This window comes from Pseudopodoces humilis, chromosome 10 (genome assembly GCF_049639895.1).
Source record: "Pseudopodoces humilis isolate 2021_Gansu_Grassland_sample_001 chromosome 10, ASM4963989v1, whole genome shotgun sequence".
Lineage (NCBI taxonomy): Eukaryota > Metazoa > Chordata > Aves > Passeriformes > Paridae > Pseudopodoces > Pseudopodoces humilis.
The window spans coordinates 22846577-22869947 of NC_142209.1; the positions used below are offsets into that span (position 1 = coordinate 22846577).

A 23371-nucleotide genomic window follows, 5' to 3' on the forward strand; every position below is an offset into this window, starting at 1 on the left:
CAATCACATCTCTTTAGGAGCACAGAGAATTTAAGCACTTTATTGCTGTTTTACAAGCATAGTCTTCTGAAAATCAGAAACTTTAAGTTTACATTTTGAGCACACATCTATTTGTATGCATCATTTCTTGTGCCAGCATTGTCCTTTGTTCTGAGTAGCTTTCCTTCTGTGGGAATTCTTCCCTCAGTTAATCCATGAGACTGTCCTCACTGCAGCCAAATACTTCTTTTGCTGGAATGATGGCTGCCAGCATTTGAATATTCATTTCAGATAAACTGGAGGCACTCCTTGCTGAGCTGTGGAAAGCAGCACTGTCACACTGCAGGCGTTTGAAGATACCTCTCCTTTGGCTAGAAAGACAAGTTGTTTCCTTTCTTATGGGAACTTGTTCAGTGGAGGTTGGAGGGTTTTTTCTGGTTTTAGGCTCAAGTATGTATTCCATAGGAATATGAATTTCAAGAATAGTATCAAGCTGTCTTGGCCAGGAGTCTGGGATTTTTCTTTGTGAATGGCATGCCCAGAACCAGACATGGCATCATAGCTGCTGATGTGATTCTGATTGAGCTAATGCCATTATAATAATTTCCATATTATGTTCCATCATGTTCTTGATGCTGCCTAACCGCCTGTTTACCTTTTATTCCAAATTATACCTGTCCATTTTCTTCACAGTTTGTCCTCTGTCCTTTTTCAAATTCATGCTAATTTGGCTGTATGTTGATGTGTGAGTTAGTTCTGTGTATCCTGATTCTGGTCTTGTGTTGACCACTCACCTGATAAGTTCCTCACACTGCCAGGACTTAGAGGAAATCCACGTTTGTGTGCAGAAACTGCTGTTGCAGTGTTTAATGCTGGAATTAAGTTAGGAAAACTCAATCTACATGGAAAACTCAAATCTCAGACTTCTGGCTAACATTTTGCTGTAATAAAACAGCAACACACTTTTGAACTTCTGCATTGGTTGTTTGGTTTGGTTTTTTTTTTAGTTCTGTATGTAAGATTTTTGACACATCTAGAACATTAGCCAGCTTTCTGCCTGATCATCTGGGATACTGAGAATTCCTAACCTGTTCAGAGATGCAGGAGTGAAAGTAAAAGAAGCTTCTAATGTAGAACAGGGGATAACAAAAAGGTTGGCTGTCATCAGTGAAGCCTCTATTCAGCATTTAAGAAGAAGCCCATAAAGTCAAAAAACCGAACTTACTTTTGGATAGCTCTCACCTATTTCTAATTTGCTTAATAAAAGTAGAATAGAATGGGAAGAAAGTTTAATTACTGCTTAAAGGAGAAACTTAATTAGCATCAGGTTCCAGTTCCTAACACATGATTAAACATAAGATACAGGCAAAAATCTGGTGTCTAAGTGAAAGGTTCTCCAGTTTTTGCAGAGAATGAAGACCGTGTGATGGAGCAGGTCTTCAGCATGTTTGTGTGTGGTTCAGGGAGCTCCCAGCACAAAGAGCTCAGATTTGCTCTCAAAGTAACTGAACTGGACACGGTAGGGAGGCTCAGAGGTGAGACCTGCAGGGGCACCACAGGGCCACCCCCTCTGCATTGCTGCTGAGGATGGACCTGACCTTTTGGAGAAGATCCACCTTACAGACAGGGCTGAGGCGACTCCTGCAGCAGAGATGATATCCCCAAGGATAAGGGGAAGCTGATTGTGATAGTGGGTGATTCTGTGAATAAATGCAGTTAACTCAGTTTCTGTGTGGGAGGTTTAAGGAGGGATGATTCAAGGGTAACTTGAGGTTGCCCAGTTGGCCACTGAAATACAAGATTTCTGTGATAACATTCTCTGTAATCCCTGACAGTTCTGTGTGTGAGAATCTGTAGACAAGAGATTAGCAGCCCACATGTGTGGACAGCATAATGGAGTAAAAAGAAGGAATTAGGTGTAATAGGAGCTGATGAACTCTTTGGGACTACTGCCCAGGAGGAACACTGCACTCCAGTCAAGACAGAATCGTGCTGTGGGCAATGAAAAAGAATGTAGAAGGCTGAGGACAAACCCAAAATAGCATCTCTTTTTGGAGTTCAGACTGGTCTTCTGTTACCCTGCTGAAACGCTGCCCCAGACTGTTGTGACTTGCTCTAACTTTGCAGCTTCCCTGATCTTATTTGATGTTTCCTGATTGTTGCCGTTGCCTTGAACTGAAAATTGGTAGCACAGCCCTGGAACTGTATTTTCGGCTATTACAGGCTGGGGTTCCTGCCCAAGGAGATTCTGTGATGCATTTCTTCTGTAATATTTTTATCCTGGTAAATTTCATCTGCAGAGCATCTCCCGTGCTCCCACAGCTTAATCCATCAATCTTGATAAGTAAATACTGACAACACTATCCCACAGATTATCCTCCTGTGGGCAGGTGTGTGGGATGCCTGCTACAGAGGATGGCTGTTTGATGCCAAATATACTTTTGTTTTATTTTTCAGGCTTTTAATGTAGAAGCACTTGTAAGTTCTGCTTTGCTTTATGCCTAGTATTCCATATGGTAGCTCCCTGGTGCTGTAAATAGATTAATTTCCCTTTCCTGTATCTTGCTATTATATTGTTTATTTGCCTGTTGGCTTTTTGAGCCCCTTTTTTTTTTTTTTTTTCTCTCTGCCTTTCCCAGGCTCCAGAGACTTATTTGCTTTGATAGGGATACCTGAATCTGTGAAGCAAAAACCTTCCAGGCATGAAGGAAGCCACAGATGGAGATTTTCAGACACTACAATGAACCTAATTTCCCACCTTTTCCATTGAAATTAATGGACATTTGTGTAGTAATGTTCCAATGTTGTTTTGAAAATACTATTTTTTTGGTCAGTCATTTACTTTAATAGTTTATCAGTCTGAACAGGCAGTGGAATACTATTTAAGTACTCTGAAATACGGAAAACTTGAAGTATTAAGATAGAAAATAAGGTTTTGCTCTCCTCAGTATGGTAATTTTACAAATAATTCTTTCAAGTTTGTGTAACAGTACAGATTCTGCTTCCCAGAACCAGTACACCTTTAAATGCTCTCTGTCCATTTGCATTTAATGTTAAACTTGGGTAGAGAGGCTATAAATATTCAGTTAGAATAAAATGAAAATGGGAAAATGAAAAGAATATTTTATTAATCTGTAATGTCTATTGATTTTTAAATAAGTAGGCATAATGTCTATTGATTTTATTTTTTAAGCAGGCTGTACATAGCAATTTAAGCACTCTGGACATAAATGCTGGGCAGCTTCTTCCAGCTTCAGGTGGGGGGAGGGAATATGACTTGAGCTGCTTTACCTTCATCTGACAAATAACCCAACACCATGTGACAAAGCAATGGGCTTTCCTAGGGGCTCACCTAGTAAGACACCAGGCTCCCTACACCTGAAAAACTGCTTTTAAATGTTTTTGTTGCCCAATCTCTGATAGTTCTCGTTTCCAGGTGAGCCATCCTAGGATTTTTCTTAAATAAACACTAACCTGACTTTTAAATTTGTTTCAAATATAAATAATTTTATAAAAGTAAGTGGTGGACAGAGAAGAAATATTCATTATTTAAGAAGCTACTGTGGAATTTAAAGCAGTGAAAATAAAGTGGTACCTGTGACAAACCTTTTTTTTTAAATCATGTATGTGAGAAAAGATCATTTGAGATGTTAAGTCCAAATTGTCACTTAGCACAAATGTAAATCTGGACTAACACAGGAGCTGCACTGGGTTTGTTTTGGGTGTATGTGTGTTAGAGAAATCCCCCTATAGCCAGTCATCTGTAATTCCTTGACTAGATGGTGGGTTTGTTTTCTGGTGTTAAAATTCTGAATTCAACAAGTACAATGTCTGCATTAAAAAACAAATCTTTCAATCTCCAAAGTTTCTTATCTCCTAAGTAAACTGGAATGCTTAAAATTCAGTGGTGAATTTGGAGCAACGTTTCAGCTCCAAAAATAGGATTTAAATGGGAATCACCATCTTGCCTTTGCTGTGCATTTTACTTTGTGAGAAATGGAAAATTAAATATGTTAAAAGAGCTTTGAGCCTGTTGCAGTCAGACCACATTGGAACTATTTTATCAGTTTCTAAACTGTTTTATTGAGATGAAAATTATCAGTTATTGCAGAATTTAAGTTTGGAGGACAGTTAATGAAATTAATTCAATTTTTGTGTATGTACTGAATGATTTTGCAGGATCATTTTAATGCTTTTACTAATCCTTTGTTTTGGCTGCTGAAGTTGCACTACTGTTGAGAGAATTTGGGAGCACCAGTACAGCTTGTGGTAGCACTGCCTGAGATAAAACATTGTGGAAATAGGGATTAAGGAGTTAAACATTTAAGGGAAATAAACCAAGAATTTTCTTGATGAAGAAGATAACTTATACCAAGGAGCATGGGTAGATGTTTGCTATCAGGAAATGAAACCTTGAGTCATTCTTTGAAAGCTATTTAGGTTAGTTCTTCACAGATGGTCACTAAACTTCCATCTTTTTCATTATTTCTTTGCAGTTTGGTCCCTCTCAAAAAAAAAAATGTCACAAGTTCAGTGAAAAGTCTCATAAGGTTTTTTCTTTTCATTAGTTATCATCATAAGAACTGTTTTATCCTCCACAGCAAACATTCTTTGTATAGGAAGTCCTCCATTGTACATAGCAGCATTTCAAAATTGTAACTTCTGCTCTGAAAAAAGCTGATGAGTTGGGTCTGATTGTCAGTGAGGTGGGATAGACAAAAGAAAATTACAACAAAACTTCAAAGGCAGCAGTGGGAAAGCTTGTGCAGAGGTATAGATCTGGCTTTTAGGTGCTCACACTACTTTTGTACTTAAATGTTTCAATGTACTGAAGCTTTTTGCCTGTTAGTTTGCAGTTTCCATGCTGCTTTTTCTTTCCACTATGAGTAGCTTTTTTTGTAGCTTTTATGAAATATGTATCAGAGGAGCAGGGACTTTGGTTCTGGTATTCAAGTTCTCCTATAGTACATTACAGACACTGAGTTAAAAACATTGTATTAAAGACTTTTTGGCTCCCCAGAAGCTATTCTGAGCTGAATGCTTTAATCATGCATTGAATTCAGCCTGAAAGTGTGAACAAGGCCATTGATTAGACTTGCAGTTTTGAGACCTGTCAAGTTGAGGAAAAACTCCTTCCAAATCCTCTTTGAAGAAAGAGACTGTTCAGTGACAATTGGTGATGAATTTTCAGGTCTTGCGAAGTCTTTGGAAATTTTTTCTGTACCCATAAATGCAAACAGGAATATACCTTAAAACCTGACTTTGAAGCCAACAGCTGAATTAAAAAAAAACCTTGCAGCTTCTTCTAAAAGGAGTAGAGGATGAAGAGGAATGTACAGAAGAGGAATGTACAGAAGAGAAATTACAGTGCAGACAATCCTGAGTACCTGCAAGACTTTTCCTGGTGATGAAGTCAGTGTTTGTTCTAATTTGAAATATGGTAAAGGACAGAAGGCAGAAGTTTTAGATATTGATTAATATCTTTTGTCTTGATATATTTTCAAGAGAGCCCATATTTATAATTTAAATGCAACAGAAAGAGAATCCTAGCCAGAAGATGTCCTTGTAATAGAATCAGCTGTTTCTGTCAGTCCATTACAGAGCACACTAATCGCCCATCAGAAATAAAAGTCATTAGGCACAGTCTGCACTTTCTCAAATCTGTGCTTTGGGAGTAAGCGCCTGTATTTTACCACTACTTTAATTGGGGATGAATTTTCCTTTACTCTGAAACAGATCTCTTGGTACTGAGTAAACCTGAATTATCCAACTATATTAAATGTAGGGTTGTTCATAGATAAATCTGTAAAAGATTTTTTCATAGGAAAAACCTAAGTGATCAAAAACTTCAGTTCTCTTGTCATTTGCAGAATTTACGATGTAACTGAAGGACAGGGCTGGATGTGGTTATTTAAAAATGTGCCCAGGGATGAGGTTGGCCAGTTTCAATGGTTCCCAGCTCAGCTGTCTTTCATTTTGAAAGCAATAAATGCTGTTTTTGTGAGGTATGTTCTGTCTCTTCTAAGCCCAAAGCTTGTCTTACCTACCCCAGTAGAAAACTTTCTCCACATTGGGTTTGATCTGTAAATCAGTTCTGGGTTTGGGCTAGCACCACTTTGCAGTTTCCTATTTTATATTCCACCTTAGAGCATTGTCACACTGTTGAGCCCCTGAAGTTAATATAAGATTGTAATTTTAAAATTAGAGTTCAGTTGGTGATTATTACAGTTCTGTCTCACTGAAATTGAGAGGATGATTTAATTACTTTTTTCTAATGTTTTTTTTTCTTCTTTATGATTAATTTAAATAAACCTAAGCAGAAAAAAACCCAACCCCTATTTGTTTGAAAGTATGTGTGAAAGATGGTAGGAAAGCATGTTCCAATTTAATGTTTTCTTTTTTTCACTGAAATTATTATTTTTCAGAGCTAATAATTATAAAAGTTGTGGTATAAAGGCTTTGTGTTATAACTGAAATGAGTCACGCTAGCTGTGTAACCACCTTATATATCTAGGGGGTGAATATCTCGTCCTATACACATAATATGTGCAAATGTCAGCTATCTGTGGCTTTTGCTTTTGGTGTAAAAGAGTATTTATTTTTGGGGAATGAAGCAACAGAGCCCTTTCTTTCATCACTTTTGTCAAGGATTTATGTTCCAGTGTGGAGCCCAGCAGGCACAAGCAATATCAGAGAATATTCACTTTTGAGGGCAGAAAGAGAAGTTAAAATTCTCTTGTTTGCCTACAAAGGTGTAAATACTGTCTGGCTCTGATTATTCCAAATTTTCTCATGGTGCTCAGCATGTGGATTTCCTCATTAAGTGGATGATGGCCTGTAACTATTCCTTTGCAGAAAATGATCAGAGCACCCTGTCTGTCCCTCCTTCCGTGTTTTTGTGAGAAGCAGTGATTTGAGAGGGGTAGGCTGAAGTGCCTCATGTAGCTTAGCTAAGCAATGGAAAATTACATCTGCTTGTTCTGTAAATAATGTCCAGTCAGAGCAGATGTAATTAACTACTGAGCTTAATGGATGCCGCGCAAGGTTACAGATGCTATCAGTCATAAACTAGATGAAGGCAAGGGAGCTTTATTTGCTTGGAATTCCTTTTAGGACTAATTACTAAATATCTTTAAAATTGATTGCTTATGCTTTCAATTTCTGAGAGTGTTTAACCATATCTGTGTGGAATGGACTTGATGCAGCTTTAAGGAAGGATGGGAGACACCTTTATTGTTGAAGCTTTTTGAGGAACTAAAAGGTTTCTCTTCCCTGGAACTTTCTCCCAGAGCTTTACTATTAGGAAACTTGGCATTATTTTAGGGCTGGCCAAGCTGTCCAGCTGTCTGGCAACACTGGCCTGACACATTTTTCTTTTTGTCTAAATTAATTGAGAAATAGGCAATTGTAAAGGTAAAATTCTGTTGATGTGTCACTAATCTTGGCCTAACATTGACAAAGCAATTGGAGACATGGGGAGTGCCTCTCAAAAACAACCACTAAATTTAATTTCTGCCTGTTTGCTTTCTAACACTTTACAGCTGGGGAGTTGGTGGGAAACCAGCCTGACAGACTTTGGACTGGTGGGAGAGACCTGCTGTGACATTAACACTGAACTGACCACGTGCCTTTTGTTGCTTCAACTATGGTACTGAAGAATGTCCAATTAATTTTAATATACCAATGTATTTCAGTATAATTTTGGGGGCAGCCTTTGATTTTTGTTCATGATGTGTATTAGCAGTGCACTGAATGGATACAAGCTGATCAGCCAGGCCTGGAGTTTTCATGAGATGCTCATTGTTTTATATAATTTTTATGTAGGATAAACTAGAAAGGTTCTGAACTCATCAAAATTTTGTTGGGCTTGGTTATTCAGTTTTAAGGGATATTTAAAGAGATTTATGAATGAAATTGGTTGTCAGGTAGCCTTGATGACAGTTATTTTGTCTAGAAACAGCCTTTTAAGGAGTAGATGTGTGTATAGTAGAAATGTCAACTGACTTAATCATAGATTAATATTAGTATGAGCCTACAAGGGAGAGAATAAAACTGGATTTGTTTATTTGTAATGCTCTTGGCATTTTTAGCAGCTGTGACTGTTTCCTTGTGACCATTGCATGCCCAGTCTTGAAGGAATTTTTGGTGCAAGTCAAGACAGAGTAATTTTAAGAGCGGTTTCTAACAATAGCATTACAGCTGCAGTCCTGTACGGCCCCGAGATGAGACTCTTTCCTGCATTTTCTAAAATTTTGCAGAATGTGACCTTTTGACTTAAATTTCTGAAACTGGCGCCGTCTGGCAAAATGAAAGAGAATTCTGAACAGTTGCTCCCATTATTTGGGATGACTGTTGGGTGCTGGGCAGGCTCTTTCACACATCAGGAATCTGCTTCATGGCCTTGTAAAACTAGAATTAAGTAATGAGAAAGATTAATGAGCTGTCTAAGCTGTGTGCTTTATTACCCTCAGTATTCCTTTGCCTTTAGGCTAATTTGTGCAAAAGTATATAAGTAAGATTTGGAGCATTTATTATTGGTGTTATTTCTCAGGTTTTAATGTATAACCTTTTATTTACAGAGGACTACCGTGTGTCTTTTTATTTTGTTCCTACACACACACACACACATATACTTTGGGTTACTGCTATTGTTTAATCTGGGGAAAAGTTCTCATAATGGTCGGGAGCTGCTGCTGTTGCAATTTATGGATTGTCTGTTAGGAGGGTAAATTCATAGTTTTTCTTCTGCCCTGCTTTTTTTTCTATGCTTCTGTACCACATCTAGGACTCTGGGTTGCAAAATTCAAGCTGTAATATTTAAATTTACTTTTTCCTGCTAGTGAAATGACACCTTAAAAACATTGTGGCTTATGTGCTCTGTAACATTTAAAAGTAAGTTTGGCAAGTGTACTTGAAGAGGGCTGCTCCTGTGGTTGGTTTTATTTTTTTAGACTTGAGGAAAACAATCAAGTTAATAAAAAATTAGTTTGCTGATGTCTAAGGGTTGAACAGCTGAGTTACTGTCCCCCTGTTGTTGTGACCAGGGTTCTTAGAGGCTGTCTTAATTTTTAGAAACCACCCTCTGTTTAACCACAGCTGAAAAGCTTGGGATCAAATATAAAACTAGAAATTGTCTTTACTATGGGAAGAAAGAGACTTCTGCTTGACTGAGGGCATGAAATCAGAGTGACCCTGTGCTGCTGGTCCTGAGAAACAGAGATGGGAATGAATCCTGTGGAGGAAATGAGAGTTGGAGGACTGCAAGTCACTCATTGCTCCCGCTGCTGAGGGATGTGTGGTGCCACCCTGCCCCGGGCTGTGAGTGCCCACTGAGCTGTGGCAGCTGTGGAAAAGCTCTGGCTTTTCCTGGCGCTGGGCAGCTCTCCCTTCATCCCTTGGGAATGTGGTTTGAATCCATTGTTTTTACTGTCATTTGCCAGTCTAAGCCATGACGTGTGGTTTCAGTCCCGTTTGTTGCCATGTGCGGTGGCCCATGCTGTGCACTGTGTAATGTTGTATTTTGGGCTGGAAAACATGATGTAATGTACAAAATATGGAGTAGACACTCCAGCTTACTAAAATACACATATATATAATATATATGCACATGGGAGTGGGCACTGAAAATATTCTGAGGAAAGTGTGAATTCTTGCCTGTTTTGAGATATATTCTGGAATTATTTTAGGTCAAGTTACCAGAATCCATAATATTATGGAAAGCCCTGAGGTTAAGTGATAAGAAAGGTTAGTGGGAAGCTTCTGGTCACATATATTCTTGACAGGTTAATGCACAGATGTGACCTGGATCCTTAGCTTTGCTTACCAAGGGATGAGTTTCTGTTGCCCAGTCAGAAGGGCTGGTGGGGGGGAAGGAAAAATAATTTGCTGTGTTCAAGAATTTTTCTTAAAGTTTAAAGGGCTTTTAGCTTTATTTCCTTCTGCAGTAACTCTAATTTGAAATAAATCCAAAGGCTTTTTATTTTGCTGACTAGTAGGGGATTTCTAAGCTGAAGAGAAAAGAAAGGCTGAAATGCATCATTGGCTGATTCGTGACCTGTGGGTCGAAAGACTGATATATACTTAATGTTTAGAGAAATATGGTTGCCTGTTAGTTAAAGAGCTGAGGGTTTTTTCCCCATTTTGTTTTATATGTTAGAGTAGTTGCAAATGGCATTTTTATGTCATGCAACTTCTGTTGAGGTAGAAAATTAATCAAAACAATTTTATTTTGCTTTGAACTTGTAGAATGTTTGGGGTAGCACTGGGTGAACAGATACACTGTTGACTATTCTGATGTCACACACATTTTTCTGGAGGATGTGGCACTTTTGCCACCATGAAGGTGAGATTTCTTAGTAAGGGATGGGTCCAGGCAGTTTGGCTGTTACTGGGGATATGGGAGATGCTCTGGGACTAAGCTATCCATGGCATTTCAGAATTTGTGTGATGGCAGACATAAATTCAGTAGAGTGTGGAGAAAGGTCTGGGAATTAAATCCGTGTTCTCTGAATATTTTGAATGGTATTGGCAAGAGTCTGGGTATTCGTTTTCTGTATTTTAAGTGTCTCTGTAGCTAAGCAGATGATCTAACACTATGATCCTGAATTTAGTTTCTAAAAAGTCAGTAAATTATAGAAAATATCTGCAGCATATTCCATAGATTCATCTGACCTTCAGTACAGATACGGTTTTAGTGTTGCTGTTTAAAATTCTTCACTGATGAGTTTGGGAAACAAGTTCAGATGTAATCATTTCTAGACAGAGAAATTGAGAAGTGCTGTTTTTAATAACCATTTACAGTGATATGGTGAAAAGAAGGAAATTATTTTTTCTGACAGATTATGATAGGAGGAAGAAAAGCTTAGCATGGGGTGGTTTTTTTTTTTTTTCTTAATCACCATGAAAAATTCTTTCCCGTTAATCTGATGGATGGATTACAGTTTGTCCTTGCACGGCCAGGTTGTAGTTTCCATCAGAATTGGAGATTCCAACCCTCATTATATCATTTCTGTAATGCAAATGGTTATGTATAGAAGGAGATTTAATTAATCCCCTGCTGGTTGGTAGTATACCCTAAAGCAAACATAGTCAGTCAGCAAAGGAAAAAAAATTAAAACAAGAGTGCATGGTACCAGGTCACTGACTGTCAGTGGAATTTCATCATCTGTGAAATATTAACTTATTAACTGAAATGTATTTGCTCTTATAGCTGCAAAAATATTTGTCTATTGTCCCAACTGGTATGATAGTGAGCTACCTTGCAAGGGAGCCAAGGTCAAAAGCAATCTCAGGAATCATGCTGTCTGCTCTGGCAAAAATATGGAACATCCTGTGTGGTGATGGTTCTCATTTTAATTTGCAAAGACTCCATTTAAGCTGCCATCAGTGCAGGCTCCAGCATCCAACTTTGCCTGTGGGTCTGTGCCATATGCGCAGATACATATTCAAGGACAAATTACAAGACCGAGAGAAAGTGACAAATTTGAGTGATGGGTTCCTGTTTTTTCGCACTTTTATAACATCACGTGTCTGCTGGAACGATGTGGGTTGTATTGTAGGTCAATGAACAAATAGATTTCCAGACTTTATTTCCGCTCCATATTGTGTGCACACACCTATGCAAAAAGCCAGCGCTCTTCCTGCTGCCTGAAACATTCCTGTTTTCAGATGCAGTTTCTGTATATAAAAAACCACAATTGAATGAATTTTTCAGTATCTCTGTACTGAACAATATATTTTGCAAGCAGCCAAATGATCTTTAAAATGGCTGGTATTTTTTCTCTTTCAGCCTCCTTGCTGCCTGTAAAATGAGGATTGAGTCCTTTTGTGAAACCTCTTCTGTAGCATGATACGGTGTCCAACTGATTTTATAGCCTCATGATTGAGGTGATGAACTTAAGATAAAAGGAAATATAAGGAACTCTTTTGAAGGCGGATATTTGAATCAGCTTTTTATAAATTCCGTGATGCTGAATTTCTCTCCCAAGGTTCCTTTTCAACTGCTTGTCTGAAAATCTGCTGCTTCTTTTGTCATGTAGAGATCAAGTTGCTTGTTTAATAATTATGCCTTGAAATGTGGAAGTGGTACAAAAAATTAACTTCCAGAACAGTCTGTTCCTGTCATTTGGGTACTGCAAGATTTAATATACTCCTTATTTTTTTGGATCTGTGAAAGTACTTCTTTATTTCCACTTCTGAAAGTTCTTTGTGAATAATGTGCACCAATATTTTAAAATGTTCTTATGCTATTTAGCACTTCATATAAATCAAATATAAATGTAAGCCTCTGTTTTGAGGGTTACATTATTGACCTAGAGAGCAGGTGGCATGGAGGCTGGCTGGAGTAATAATGGTAATATAAATATAGCTACTGGCAGCACAAGTGCTCAGGGAGGCAGATGTGCTGTCAGAAGGGGCAGTTTGGAATCTTGCAGGTTCATGTGTTGTTCTCATCAGAAGGGTGGTCTTTAATGAAAAATGTCCTTCAGGATAAACTAGCATATTGAAAGGATTACAGCTGCACTCTGTAAATATTGTTTCAGACCAAGTAGTCACTGCTCAGCACACTTTTATTAGTTATCTCACCTCTTAAAATGTGATTTATTTTTTCAGGATACATGGACATGTAATGCCAAACTCCTTTGTGGTATGGGTGGAAACCAGTTAAATCATACCACCTACCTCATAATTTACTAACTAAAAGATTTAATCTCTATTATATATGATACTATATATGATTCTGAGTAGACTTTAACCTTTATAGGGTGCTTGTGACATGCTGTTGGACTTTTCTCTTACATTTTTCATAATTACTGAATCACAGTTTCTGTAGTGCTACTTCATACATTTGAAATCACCCTGTCATTATAAGATACAAACTCCCAGTTGGTCCCATTGCACACACTGAAGTGTTCATCTGTCTTAAGACCCAGCTGAGTCTCGACCCTGTGAGTGTATCCCCATCTCTGGGAGGCGTTTTCATTGTCCACTTGATCCCCTGGAGGTCTGCAGTGTTCTCCTGGCAGTGAGCATCCTCAAATAGGAAATAGCTCAGCAGCTGTTTGCAGTCTGCTCCCTCCTTCTTTCCATCTCCAGGCATTTTCTCTCTGGGATGTAACTTCTTCACACACAAACTCCCTGGTGATTTGGAAAAAGCAAATCTCATAATTACACTGCTTGGGGTTGTGTAATGTCCAGCTCTGGTGCTTTTGCCTTGGCCCCACTGTTCATGGTCTGTTTTGGGGGATTATAGGGGCTGTTCCCAGCTCTGGAGAGGCAGAAGAGGGCAAAGAGCTGGGAGGGTGCATTGTCATTTCTCCAGAGGACAGGGGATATGCTGCAGAGGCCAGGACGTGGTGGGCTGTGTGGCTGGAAGAGTTTGTGATGGGGATTTTAAGACTAACATGAAATGAGGCATAGTGGAACAACAGGTATAAAAATTGATTGTTTTGATTGTGCTCTTTGTTGTCAAGACCACAGTGGTATTAAATGTGAACTACTGCCTATTGATTCCTCAGCTGCACTGTGTGTGTCAAGGTGGAGGTGCAGAATGAAGACAATTCCTACATGGATAGGATAATATTTCAATTGCATTGAGATGTCATCTGCTAGGACTTCGTTCTTTCCTTATTTGGAAACTTGGTTTCCAAGGGATGCTTTCAGGAACAAAGCCCCAGGCAGCCTTCCTCCTAACCTTGCATGCATTTAATCCTGAATTACCTACATTACAGGAGGTATTAAAGGTCATATTGTTCAAGTAAAGCAAGCGTTCCGTAAAGGAAAGGATTTGTCCATTCCTGTTCCTGGACCATGTTTCTTGTGATGTATGTCTGGTAATTACAAGTCACAATTACCAGAGCTGTGCTGCTGCAAGGGAGTGTTCTCTCTTTAAATGACTTTTCAGCTCTAATGACTAGAGCAAAGCTTGTAAAAATGAACCCTGGAAGTTCAAAAACTAGAAGGTAGTTAGAGAGAATTAAAGGTCACTGCTTTTTCATCCAGTACTATGAAATTCCAGAGCTTTATACATACATTCTAAAAATTCCTGGGGCTTACTGTGTTGGAATAAATAGGAATATGTCATTTGAATAGAAAAAATGCCTTCTGCCAAGAGGTGCCATCTTAAAAAAGCATAAATTAAATACAGCTGCTCATATGATGAAAAAGATTTATATGCATGTCTAAGTAACACACTATCCACAGAAGCAGAACAACATATAATACTTATATCTTACCTGGTTTTTTATTCATTTGCAGTACAAAAAGCTGTCTTTGCTAACTAAGCTTCACAGTTGGAAACTAATTCTTTCTAACAAATGAGTGGAAGAAGTACCTTTTTTAGAATATAAACCACACAACCTGTTATAGATGCTAGTGATTTATTATCTTACGCACTTGAAGTGTTTTGATTAGATCCTGACAAGTTTGTCTGACGACAGGAATTTATTTCTTGATGCTGTAAGCTGTCAGCCTTGCGATAATTCACACATGGAATTTGCTCAGTACTGTTAAACTCTAATGAAATTTCAAATTATGGAGAACTCATACTTGAAAAGAATGATAGCATGTAAGAGTTATTTATTTAATTATTAGTTGTTAGTGGCTGTAACTTTTTGGTATATTTGAAAAACTTTAAGCCAAATCCCATGTATCAGACCAGTCACTGCCTGTCAATGACATTGTTAGTCATGTCAGTCAGCACAAACACTATAGCTAAAGATGGAAAAGAGATTACCTTACCAATGTTACGGATTTGATTTTTTTTTTCCTATTGATTTTTTTTTTCTTCAATATTCAATGAAAACACGGATTTATTTATTTATTTATTTATTTATTTTTTTCTTCGAGGGGATGAGAAACACACCCCGTAGATCAGTAGACATGCAGTTGGTATTGGCCGTGCTGCTGCTTGCTGGGCTCAGCCGAAGGGCAGCAGCCAGGGACGAGCACAGCCCGTGCCGATGTTTTAAGGATAAAACCCCCAGAATCGGGGCTGGGGCGGCGGCCGCGGCTGCCACCTGGCGGTGCCCGGCGGGAGCGCAACCGGGCGGGGCCGGACGCTGCAGTGCCGGGGGATGGGCAGTGCCGGGGTGGGCAGTGGGCAGTGCCGGGGGATGGGCAGTGCCGGGGGTGGGCAGTGGGCAGTGCGGGGGGATGGGCAGTGCCGGGGGTGGGCAGTGCCGGGGTGGGCAGTGCCGGGGGATGGGCAGTGCCGGGGGTGGGCAGTGGGCAGTGCCGGGGGATGGGCAGTGCCGGGGGTGGGCAGTGCCGGGGTGGGCAGTGCCGGGGGAGGGGCAGTGCCGGGGGTGGGCAGTGCCGGGGTGGGCAGTGCCGGGGGTGGGCAGTGGGCAGTGCCGGGGGATGGGCAGTGCCGGGGGTGGGCAGTGCCGGGGGATGGGCAGTGCCGGGGGATGGGCAGTGCCGGGGTGGGCAGTGGGCAGTGCCGGGGTGGGCAGTGGGCAGTGCCGGGGTGGGCAGTGCCGGGGGATGCCCCATGTCCATCCCTGACAGTGCCGGGGATGGGCAGTGCCGGAGATATCCCCTGTCCAACCCGGGCAGTGCCGGGGGATGCTCCGCGTCCATCCCGAGCAGTACCGGAGGATGCTCCGTGTCCAGCAATGCCCACACCTGGGGATGCCCCTGGGCTATCGACTGCAGTAAAAACAGCAAAATCCCCTGTCTGCCTTTGCTTGTGCTGCTGAAACACAAAATCCTGCTGAGAAGTGGAAGTTGTGTTTGGCCTCGAAGTTTTGTGATAATACATAACACAACTAATGTGTATGTTTAAAAAAAAAACCAAAACACCCCAAATCACCCCTAAAATCCACTCTATGGCATTAATTCTTCCTTTTGGTGAGAGTGTGAGTCCATACTGCAGCAGCTGCAGGCATACCACGTTCCACACTTCTCAAAGTGGTTCGGTCTGATGCTGATGAGGTATGTAGGACAGAATTAATTACTGCCTTATCCATGCTCAGGCTTGAACTTCAAAGTTATGTTTGCTCTGTTGAGTGCTTATGATTTTTTGACTCCAAAGGCAATGTTTGTTTAGGCAAACTGAGCAACTTTTGTATCCCAGACTGTGCATTGTGAATGTGCAGCAGCAAAGCGGTGCAGTTCTGCACTGAGCATGTGCTGGAAAATGGCCAGCTCTTCATTCATTCCACCTCAGTCATTTATTGATAAATAAATTAGTAATATATAATAAAAAGTAAAATTAACTCAAAGTTTTCATTCTTTTTTTTTTTTTTTTTTCCAGAAAGAGCTCAGTCTCCCCAGAAGAGGAAGCTTGTAAGTATAATTGTTCTTTATTCATCTCTTGGTTTGTTTTGAACATATATAGCTGTTCAGTTGCGGAAGTAATTTAGATGGGCAGATGCCCTGTTTTTTCTCTTCAGCATTTTCAAGAATCTGTCATGGGCTTGGAAAGAGCTATCTTGGATTTCTCTGAGACTGAAGCCTCTATCCATTTCCTTAAGTGTAGCAGGAAAAGCAGTGGTAGTGTAAGCTTACTTCTAATTACCAGCTTGAGCTGATCCTGATACTGACGTAGCTGCGGTGTTGAGTGTTGCCACCCCGGCATCGCTGAGGTGACTCCAGAGGAGTCACTGATTATTTATGCAATATAGACAACTTTGATCACTGCTCTTCAAACAGTCTGTTGACAGAAATCTAAGCACACAGCTTCTGAGCCACACAGGTCAGGTTTTTGTGGAGCAGCCAGCCTGATAGAGGTATCTCAATAAAGTAGTACATGTCAGGAAAAGTAGGCTTTTAAAACTGTGATCTAAACAAACAGCAAAAAATTTTAATGCATTATGATGCTTAAAGAATTTTAGCGAACTAACTTGTGTTTCAGTGGTATTATGTGAGTTAAGCTTCTGCTATGCTTACAGATTTATGGTGGAAGAAATTGCATTATTGATTGCATTATATAAAAGAGAAAGCTTTTGTACTGCTTGCTAATGCATTATGATTTAAAATTGTTTCCCAAAGCTTGTAGACTACAGACATGAAGCTCACAAAAGCTTATAACCTTTCTTCCTCAGGTTTCTGGTTCTAATGAGAAATTATTTTCAGTCTTTCAGTGTAAGCTATCCCTTTTGTATAAGAAAGTGTTTGGAAAATGCTGTGTAGAGCTAGTGATTCAGTGTTGAACAATACAGAGAGGATCAAAAGGTCTTTTTTTAAAAGTAAGGCATGACCAGACCTTTTTGTTTAGCTCATATGACAGTGATAAACCAATCAGGGAGTTATTTAAAGAACATGAAGCACTGACTGGTTTTGGGTTTTTTTAACCAGTATGCCCCAAAGGCTGGCTTAACGAGATTTGAGAGATTTCTTAGACAGGTGGTGTTCATCATTTGAAGATTATGAAGGTTCTTTGATCAGATAGTGGAGCAGTGAGTTACCAGTAAGTTTTTTGTTTAATGTAACTTAGATATTTTTGCACAAAACTTTTGGAATTGAAATAGAGGATGCCAGAGATATTCCAGCTCATTCCAGCATGGAGGTGGGTATGACACAAGACTGTTTATATACTTTTATTTGAGGTATCTGAGATACAAATGAAGAGCTTCAGATGTGTAGCGTTTTAATTACTGGTAACTAAACCAAATGACTGAATATTTTATTTCTGTATTACTTAACTCCTGCAATTTTCATTACTTCACTTTAGTTTTCTTCCACAAGTGAGTGCCTTTTAAGCTGTCACTGTGTGAAGAAATTCAGCAACGCGTGTCAAGAAGATCCAGGCCATAAATTTTAAGGACAAGGTTGCAGTTATTAGTGAGACTAACAATCTATGAAGAACTGAAATGTGTTAGTTGCCTGTGTTATCCACCTGGTTATTTGATTGTAGTTTCTGGAATTACAGATTCTATAGTCAAGTACCAAGTGTAGTCCAAAACCAAATGATGTCTTGTTGTTTGAGAAGTCTTAGCTGTTCATGAAGTCAGCAGTGCCTTGTGGCTGATGCAGAGCTGTGTTGATGCTGTGCTATGAAGTGTACAGGCTGACTGAAAAGACTCTTGCTGAGTTCATCTGCATGATTTTGCATATCCCAATATCAGAGTGCTTACTTGATGCAAAAAAAAAAAAATCCTCTTAGATTTTGAATTAGAAATTAGAGAAATTTATATCAAGGGAATAATTAAAATAGATGTGTGTAATATAAGGTAAAAAGATACATATACTATGTATAAATTTGTTCAAGCATTCTGTCTAAAAGGGTGGCATCACAATTGTAGGCAGTTCTCAGTTCTTCTGGAGGCTTTTCCTCTGAATCAACAGTGAACCTCATAAGCAAAAGTAAATTCCAAAAATAAAATTGAATGTGGAAAGCTGCTGTTGTGCTGTGGCTGATGAGCAGGGATAGTTATGGATGTAGCTATGTCCTGATTCATTGACTGTCAGTCACTGACTTTTGTTCACCGACAGAAGCAGAAGCAGGAATGGACAGGAGGATGAAGTACCTGGCTTGGAGCCAGAAACCCTCAAGAGGTGCATCCATTTTCTGCACAAACTACAGCCTTTGTAGCAGTTCAGTAGCAATTGAATTGGATACAAAAATCAGCCACTCAGCATTTTTTGGTGTGCTAGTCTGGAGGTTGGGGCACACTTCAGTAAAATATCATATTTGGGGAGGCAGTAATTATTTCCAGCCTGCCAGAAACAGAACGAGGACTTGACAATTGCTGCTGGTTTGATGATTGCTTTGCTAGATTGTTGAGTTAGAAAGGTTTTAGCCTGTGGATCAGCTTGGGTATTTGTCATTGCTGAATGGAAAATTATGAGCTATTCCTGACAATGCTTCTAACTTTTCCTTTGTTTGACTCTCAATACTTCATATTTCCTGGGTTGGTGTGGATAATCTCTATTTTATTGCAGGAACTGATTATAAGCAGGGACAACAAGAGTTGCTGTGCTTATTTGTGCTAATGAAATGGAGTGGAGTTACATGTCTCACTGTTTTGTCAGGGGAACATGAGAAATTTTGTCACCTAAAGAAGCCTGTGTTGGCTTGGATAAGAGCTGAAGAGAATGAGTGGTGGGATGGAGCCTGTGAAATCTGTTGATGAGTGTTGATGACTGTTTCCATATTAGGAAGGAAACACAGGCACGCTGTAAAGGATGGCTTTACTCTTGGGTATCTTGCAATCCTAATTTTGAAATAATCAGCACATAGTGAGCAGACATGTAAAACAGATGGGGGAATTGTGTGTAGGGTGACATTAAGAGAAATGCCTGATAATTTAGATACCATTTTGTTGTTAATGTGCTTAAAGTGTTTGTGTTTCTATAGGGGGTTATGTTTAATGCACTAAAGGAGATGATACTCAGCTAAGTTGTAGGCTGCTAAGAGACTGAGTAGTTAGAGAACAGGAGTAAGTAGTTATATTTTGTCTCTGGTGTGGTTCAATAATCAGAGTTCAAAGTTTTCCTTTAATGAATTATGCATATAAATGTATTGGTTATGTTTTTCCCCATGCTTTGTTCACAAAAGAAATAATTACCATTCATGAATATTTTCTTTAGTTTCAAATAGCGAATGTGGAGCAATAGACTCAAACTTTGATCTCCAGCCTATTAGTTGAAGTGATTTAATTATTTTCAGCCATTATCCTGTTCTGTTCTCTGAGCAGAGATTGGTTTTTGTATTGTTGGCTGCAGCTTTCACATGGGTTTGATGTGCACCTGCACGTGAATCGCAGCAGAGACATTCCAGACTTAAAAAGACAAAGGTGGGGACTTTGCAGCAGGAGCATCCCTTGGTGAAACATCTCTGAGTATTATGTGTTTAAGAGCAGTTCAGCACCCAGAAGATTAAGCAGCAAACTGCAATTCATTGTGGCTGCAGGATGCCCTGTGAGCCTGGAGCTCACTATTGCTTCTGCTTGCCTCCTTGGCTGAGCATTAAATCCAGTTGGGGCTGCCCTTGAGCCATCTGGTTTCTTGTTCAGTACCCCAGTAATAATAAATTAATAACAAATTCACTTCTTTATAGCATGAACCTTATTGACCTGTTCAGGCTTTTTAATGAGAAATGTGGGTTTATATTTTAAATCCTCATAGTTTCTAAGGCAGGGTTCATGGTGTGGGTTGCTGTAATTTTTGTGTTACCTAAATGTAAAATTTTCTAAAAAAAAATATGGCTTTCCCATATTATATCCAAATTTGAAAAGAATAATTTCCTCAGCAAACTAAATTGGCTAAACCAGTTTCTAACTTCAGCTATAAGTTGTTTTTTGTTAATTATTTCCTGCTATGAATATCAACCACCTGTATCAAATATACTTTAAAAGGCTGTATACAAATGGAAAAATAAAATGGAGGCATAAGAAACATGACAAAATAGATTTAATCCAGAATATAGTCAGTAAAAATACACATTTATATGAACCAAGTATTGCAGATTGTTGTTTTGATGGTGATTGGTGCTGGTAAAGAGTAGTATTTACCTGAAGTTTTTATGTCTATTTCTGAAATATGGTAAGCAACATAAAAGTGCTTGCTGAAGATGTGTGCAAGCCTTTTATGGTTGTCTTTATTCCTTCTAATCACTTTTTAAGGCAGCTGATGTCCCCTGTGGGAGTTGTTTTCTCTCATTCTCTCCCTCCTTCTCTGCATTACCATTCCACTTTAAACCTCTGAAGGTTCTTCCTTTTTGCTGCCCTCAACATTTCTGAGGGGGTTTCATTAAACAAGTCTTCATCATAATTTGTTAAATTTACCCCCAGCTTCTTGGCAGTAAAATAACACAAAACACACCAAGGAATTTCTTTGGGGGGATGTGCTGAGCTACTTGTATTCTTTTGAATGTTTAGACCTTGGAGACAGTAAGAAGTTTGATGGCAGGAAAGAAAATTTCTGGCCTTTAGTGGTTTTCGGCTTTGTGCTGCCGTGCTCAGGTGCTGTGGGAATTTCCTCTGTATCTGCAGAGAAATGGAGTATATAATTCAGTTTCTGCTCGTCTTGGCGGGTGAGTGTTTCTGCTGGTGATGGATCGATGCTGTTTCCCTGCCAGGAGCAAGTGCCACTGTCCCAAGAGTGGGAAAGCCAAAGTGCAGGAAGTGGATGAAAAATGGTTCTGAAAAGGAGTAGGGATTTTTGCTGCTTCTGCACTCTGTTCTGATTTGGATCTGGAAATAAAGTAAGAAATAATGCCTCCAGTCATTGCATTCTGCTTGTGGTGCCTTACATAGATGGGGAGAGAAAGCTGCACTCTTCTGACCAACCCATCCTTCTCTGAGCTTGTAGAAACAGCTCACAAGCAGTAGGTCAAAAATAACCTGCTGCTCTTAAGCTGATCCATGGGGCTGGTTCTGGAGGTAGAACATGCAGAATTATTCTTGTGGGGCTCCACAGCAGTGCTGCTATTCCTGTATTAGATTTTAAAAATAATTTGAAAGCATTGTTTCTTTAAAATAAGTGATTTGGTGAATCAAGAGTATTTTAGTGTTATGTATAGACTGTAATCTCAGAGACAAAGAATTTATGGAGGTTTTCATCAAGGATTTAAAAGTGGAAAAAGTATTTTGTGCAGTTTTCATTGTCAAGTTTCCACTACTTAATCCAGGCTCTCATTTAATAGGTACAATAGAATTATATGTAGCATACCAAATTTGTACTTTTTGTTGCTTGCTGTGCTGTCTTTCTCCAGAGGCACAGTGTGGGGGGCAGGAGCATTGGTTGTGTAAGGAACAGCCACCCTGGTCCTTCCTCCTCAGCCTGGCACTCTGTTTTCCTAATTGCTGAGAGATGGGGATTTTTTACTGTGGGGCTGCGATCAGAATCATGGGAGGGTCTGAAGGTCGGAGTTGTCACCTGGAATTTGATTCGCTTGCTGAGTACTTGTGAATGGCAGCCTAAATACAGCCTTTAGCACTTTGAAGCCTAATAAACATATGTGTATATATATATGTATATATGTATATATATATGGATGGAAACTTTTTGGGAGAAAGTAACATTCTTACAAACACAAATTTTAAAAATGTTGGACATCGTTTGGGGCAGTTTTGTTAATAGCACAAAATGGATTTTGAGCTGGTTGAAGTTGCTGTTTGCAAGCAGAAGTGTGAAGGGAACATTTCCTCCTGGTGAAGGTGTTCCCCCTTCCTCCCCTGCAGCATCCGGCTCCCCAGGCTGCTGTGAGCGCCGCCGCTCTGTTCTCGGTGCTGGAATCCATGAAGTTTGTGTCTGGAGCACAGCTTAGGAGTTAGGGGAAGATGTTTTATGTAGCTGAGGGGATTGATTTCTGCCCGAGGGCCGGTTCACGTGTCCAGGGGGCCGGGAGCAGCTGCTCCCCGCACGCCGCTGAGCGCTCCGCCAGGCTTTGGGTGCGAGCGCTGCCTGTGCTCCATCGCCCCGGGAGCTTCCCGGCTGTCACAGCCCTGCCAGAATCCTTTGGCGTCTGCCATCGCCGCCCTTGGCTTTCCGCTCTCCCTTCGGCTTGCTGAGGGAGCCGCTCCTGCTCCTGGCAGCCCCGGAGTTGGTGGCTGACTTGTGGCAGGAGCGCTGCTGGGACAGGTCAGGCTCTGTGTCCTGGGCTTGTCGGCACCTTCCCTTCCTTCTGCTGGGCTCCCTTTCCTTTCGCCGGATGCCGTCAATAGGCTCGCAGAAGATTTTTTTAATCTGAATTTTTTTTTTTTTTAAATTTTTATAAATAATTAGGTTTTTGACATGAGCTGTGTGGTTAATCTGGACCATTACTGAACTCCCGAGGTCTCTCTGACACTGGGGGTATATGAAGAGCTTGGAATTGCACTGATTGTTCTGTGCTCTGCGTTGGAGTGATAACAGTGGCCTCTCCTTCCCAGCTCTAAGCCTCTTGTGCTGGGAAGAGGCATATCAGTGTATCAGCACAATGATGAAGCGGAGGAAACAGAGGCTTGGAGCCCCATCTCTGCGGATCCAGTAAGGACTGTTGTGAAAAATAAATTGCACTTAATCATTTCAAATTGAAGCTAAGAGGAGAAAACCGGCCAGAATTTTCTGTGGCCGATAGACATCGCTTTGATTTGTTAGAACTTTCCTTATCTGTTACGCTTATTTGGCTGTACACAAAATTTCTTTTTGGAAACATTAACATTTTATTTTTGTGGAGTATTAACCATGAAGTATGGCCAAAAAAAAAAGCAATGTTTTTAGCTGGGATACACTGTTGTTAGGTTTTGTCCCAAGCATTAGTGTATTAAAACTGAATGTTTGTAACTCTGTCTTTCTAGTTTGATCATTCTTTAGATTTAAAAAGCACTTTAAATAATCTGTCAGAAAGCTGTCAAAGTGTTAAAATCTTCAGAAACCTTTGCTGCTTTTCCTATCTTCTAGAATTAAGAATGTTACTGAAAACTTCTAGATTTGAAGCAAGAAGTCTTAACTTACATTGCCA

At 39.9% G+C, this 23371-nt stretch overlaps 1 protein-coding gene across 5 annotated transcripts in view; it reads left to right on the plus strand.

Annotated features, from left to right (window-relative positions):
* The window catches only part of MAST2 (microtubule associated serine/threonine kinase 2), a 188240-nt gene that overhangs the window by 65104 nt on the left and 99765 nt on the right, over positions 1-23371 (plus strand). For all 5 annotated transcript variants that reach the window (XM_088060081.1, XM_014250772.2, XM_088060079.1 and 2 more), the window contains one exon: positions 16238-16269. In XM_088060081.1, the coding sequence (XP_087916207.1) occupies positions 16238-16269 (32 nt within the window). The remainder of the gene's footprint in view (positions 1-16237; positions 16270-23371) is intronic.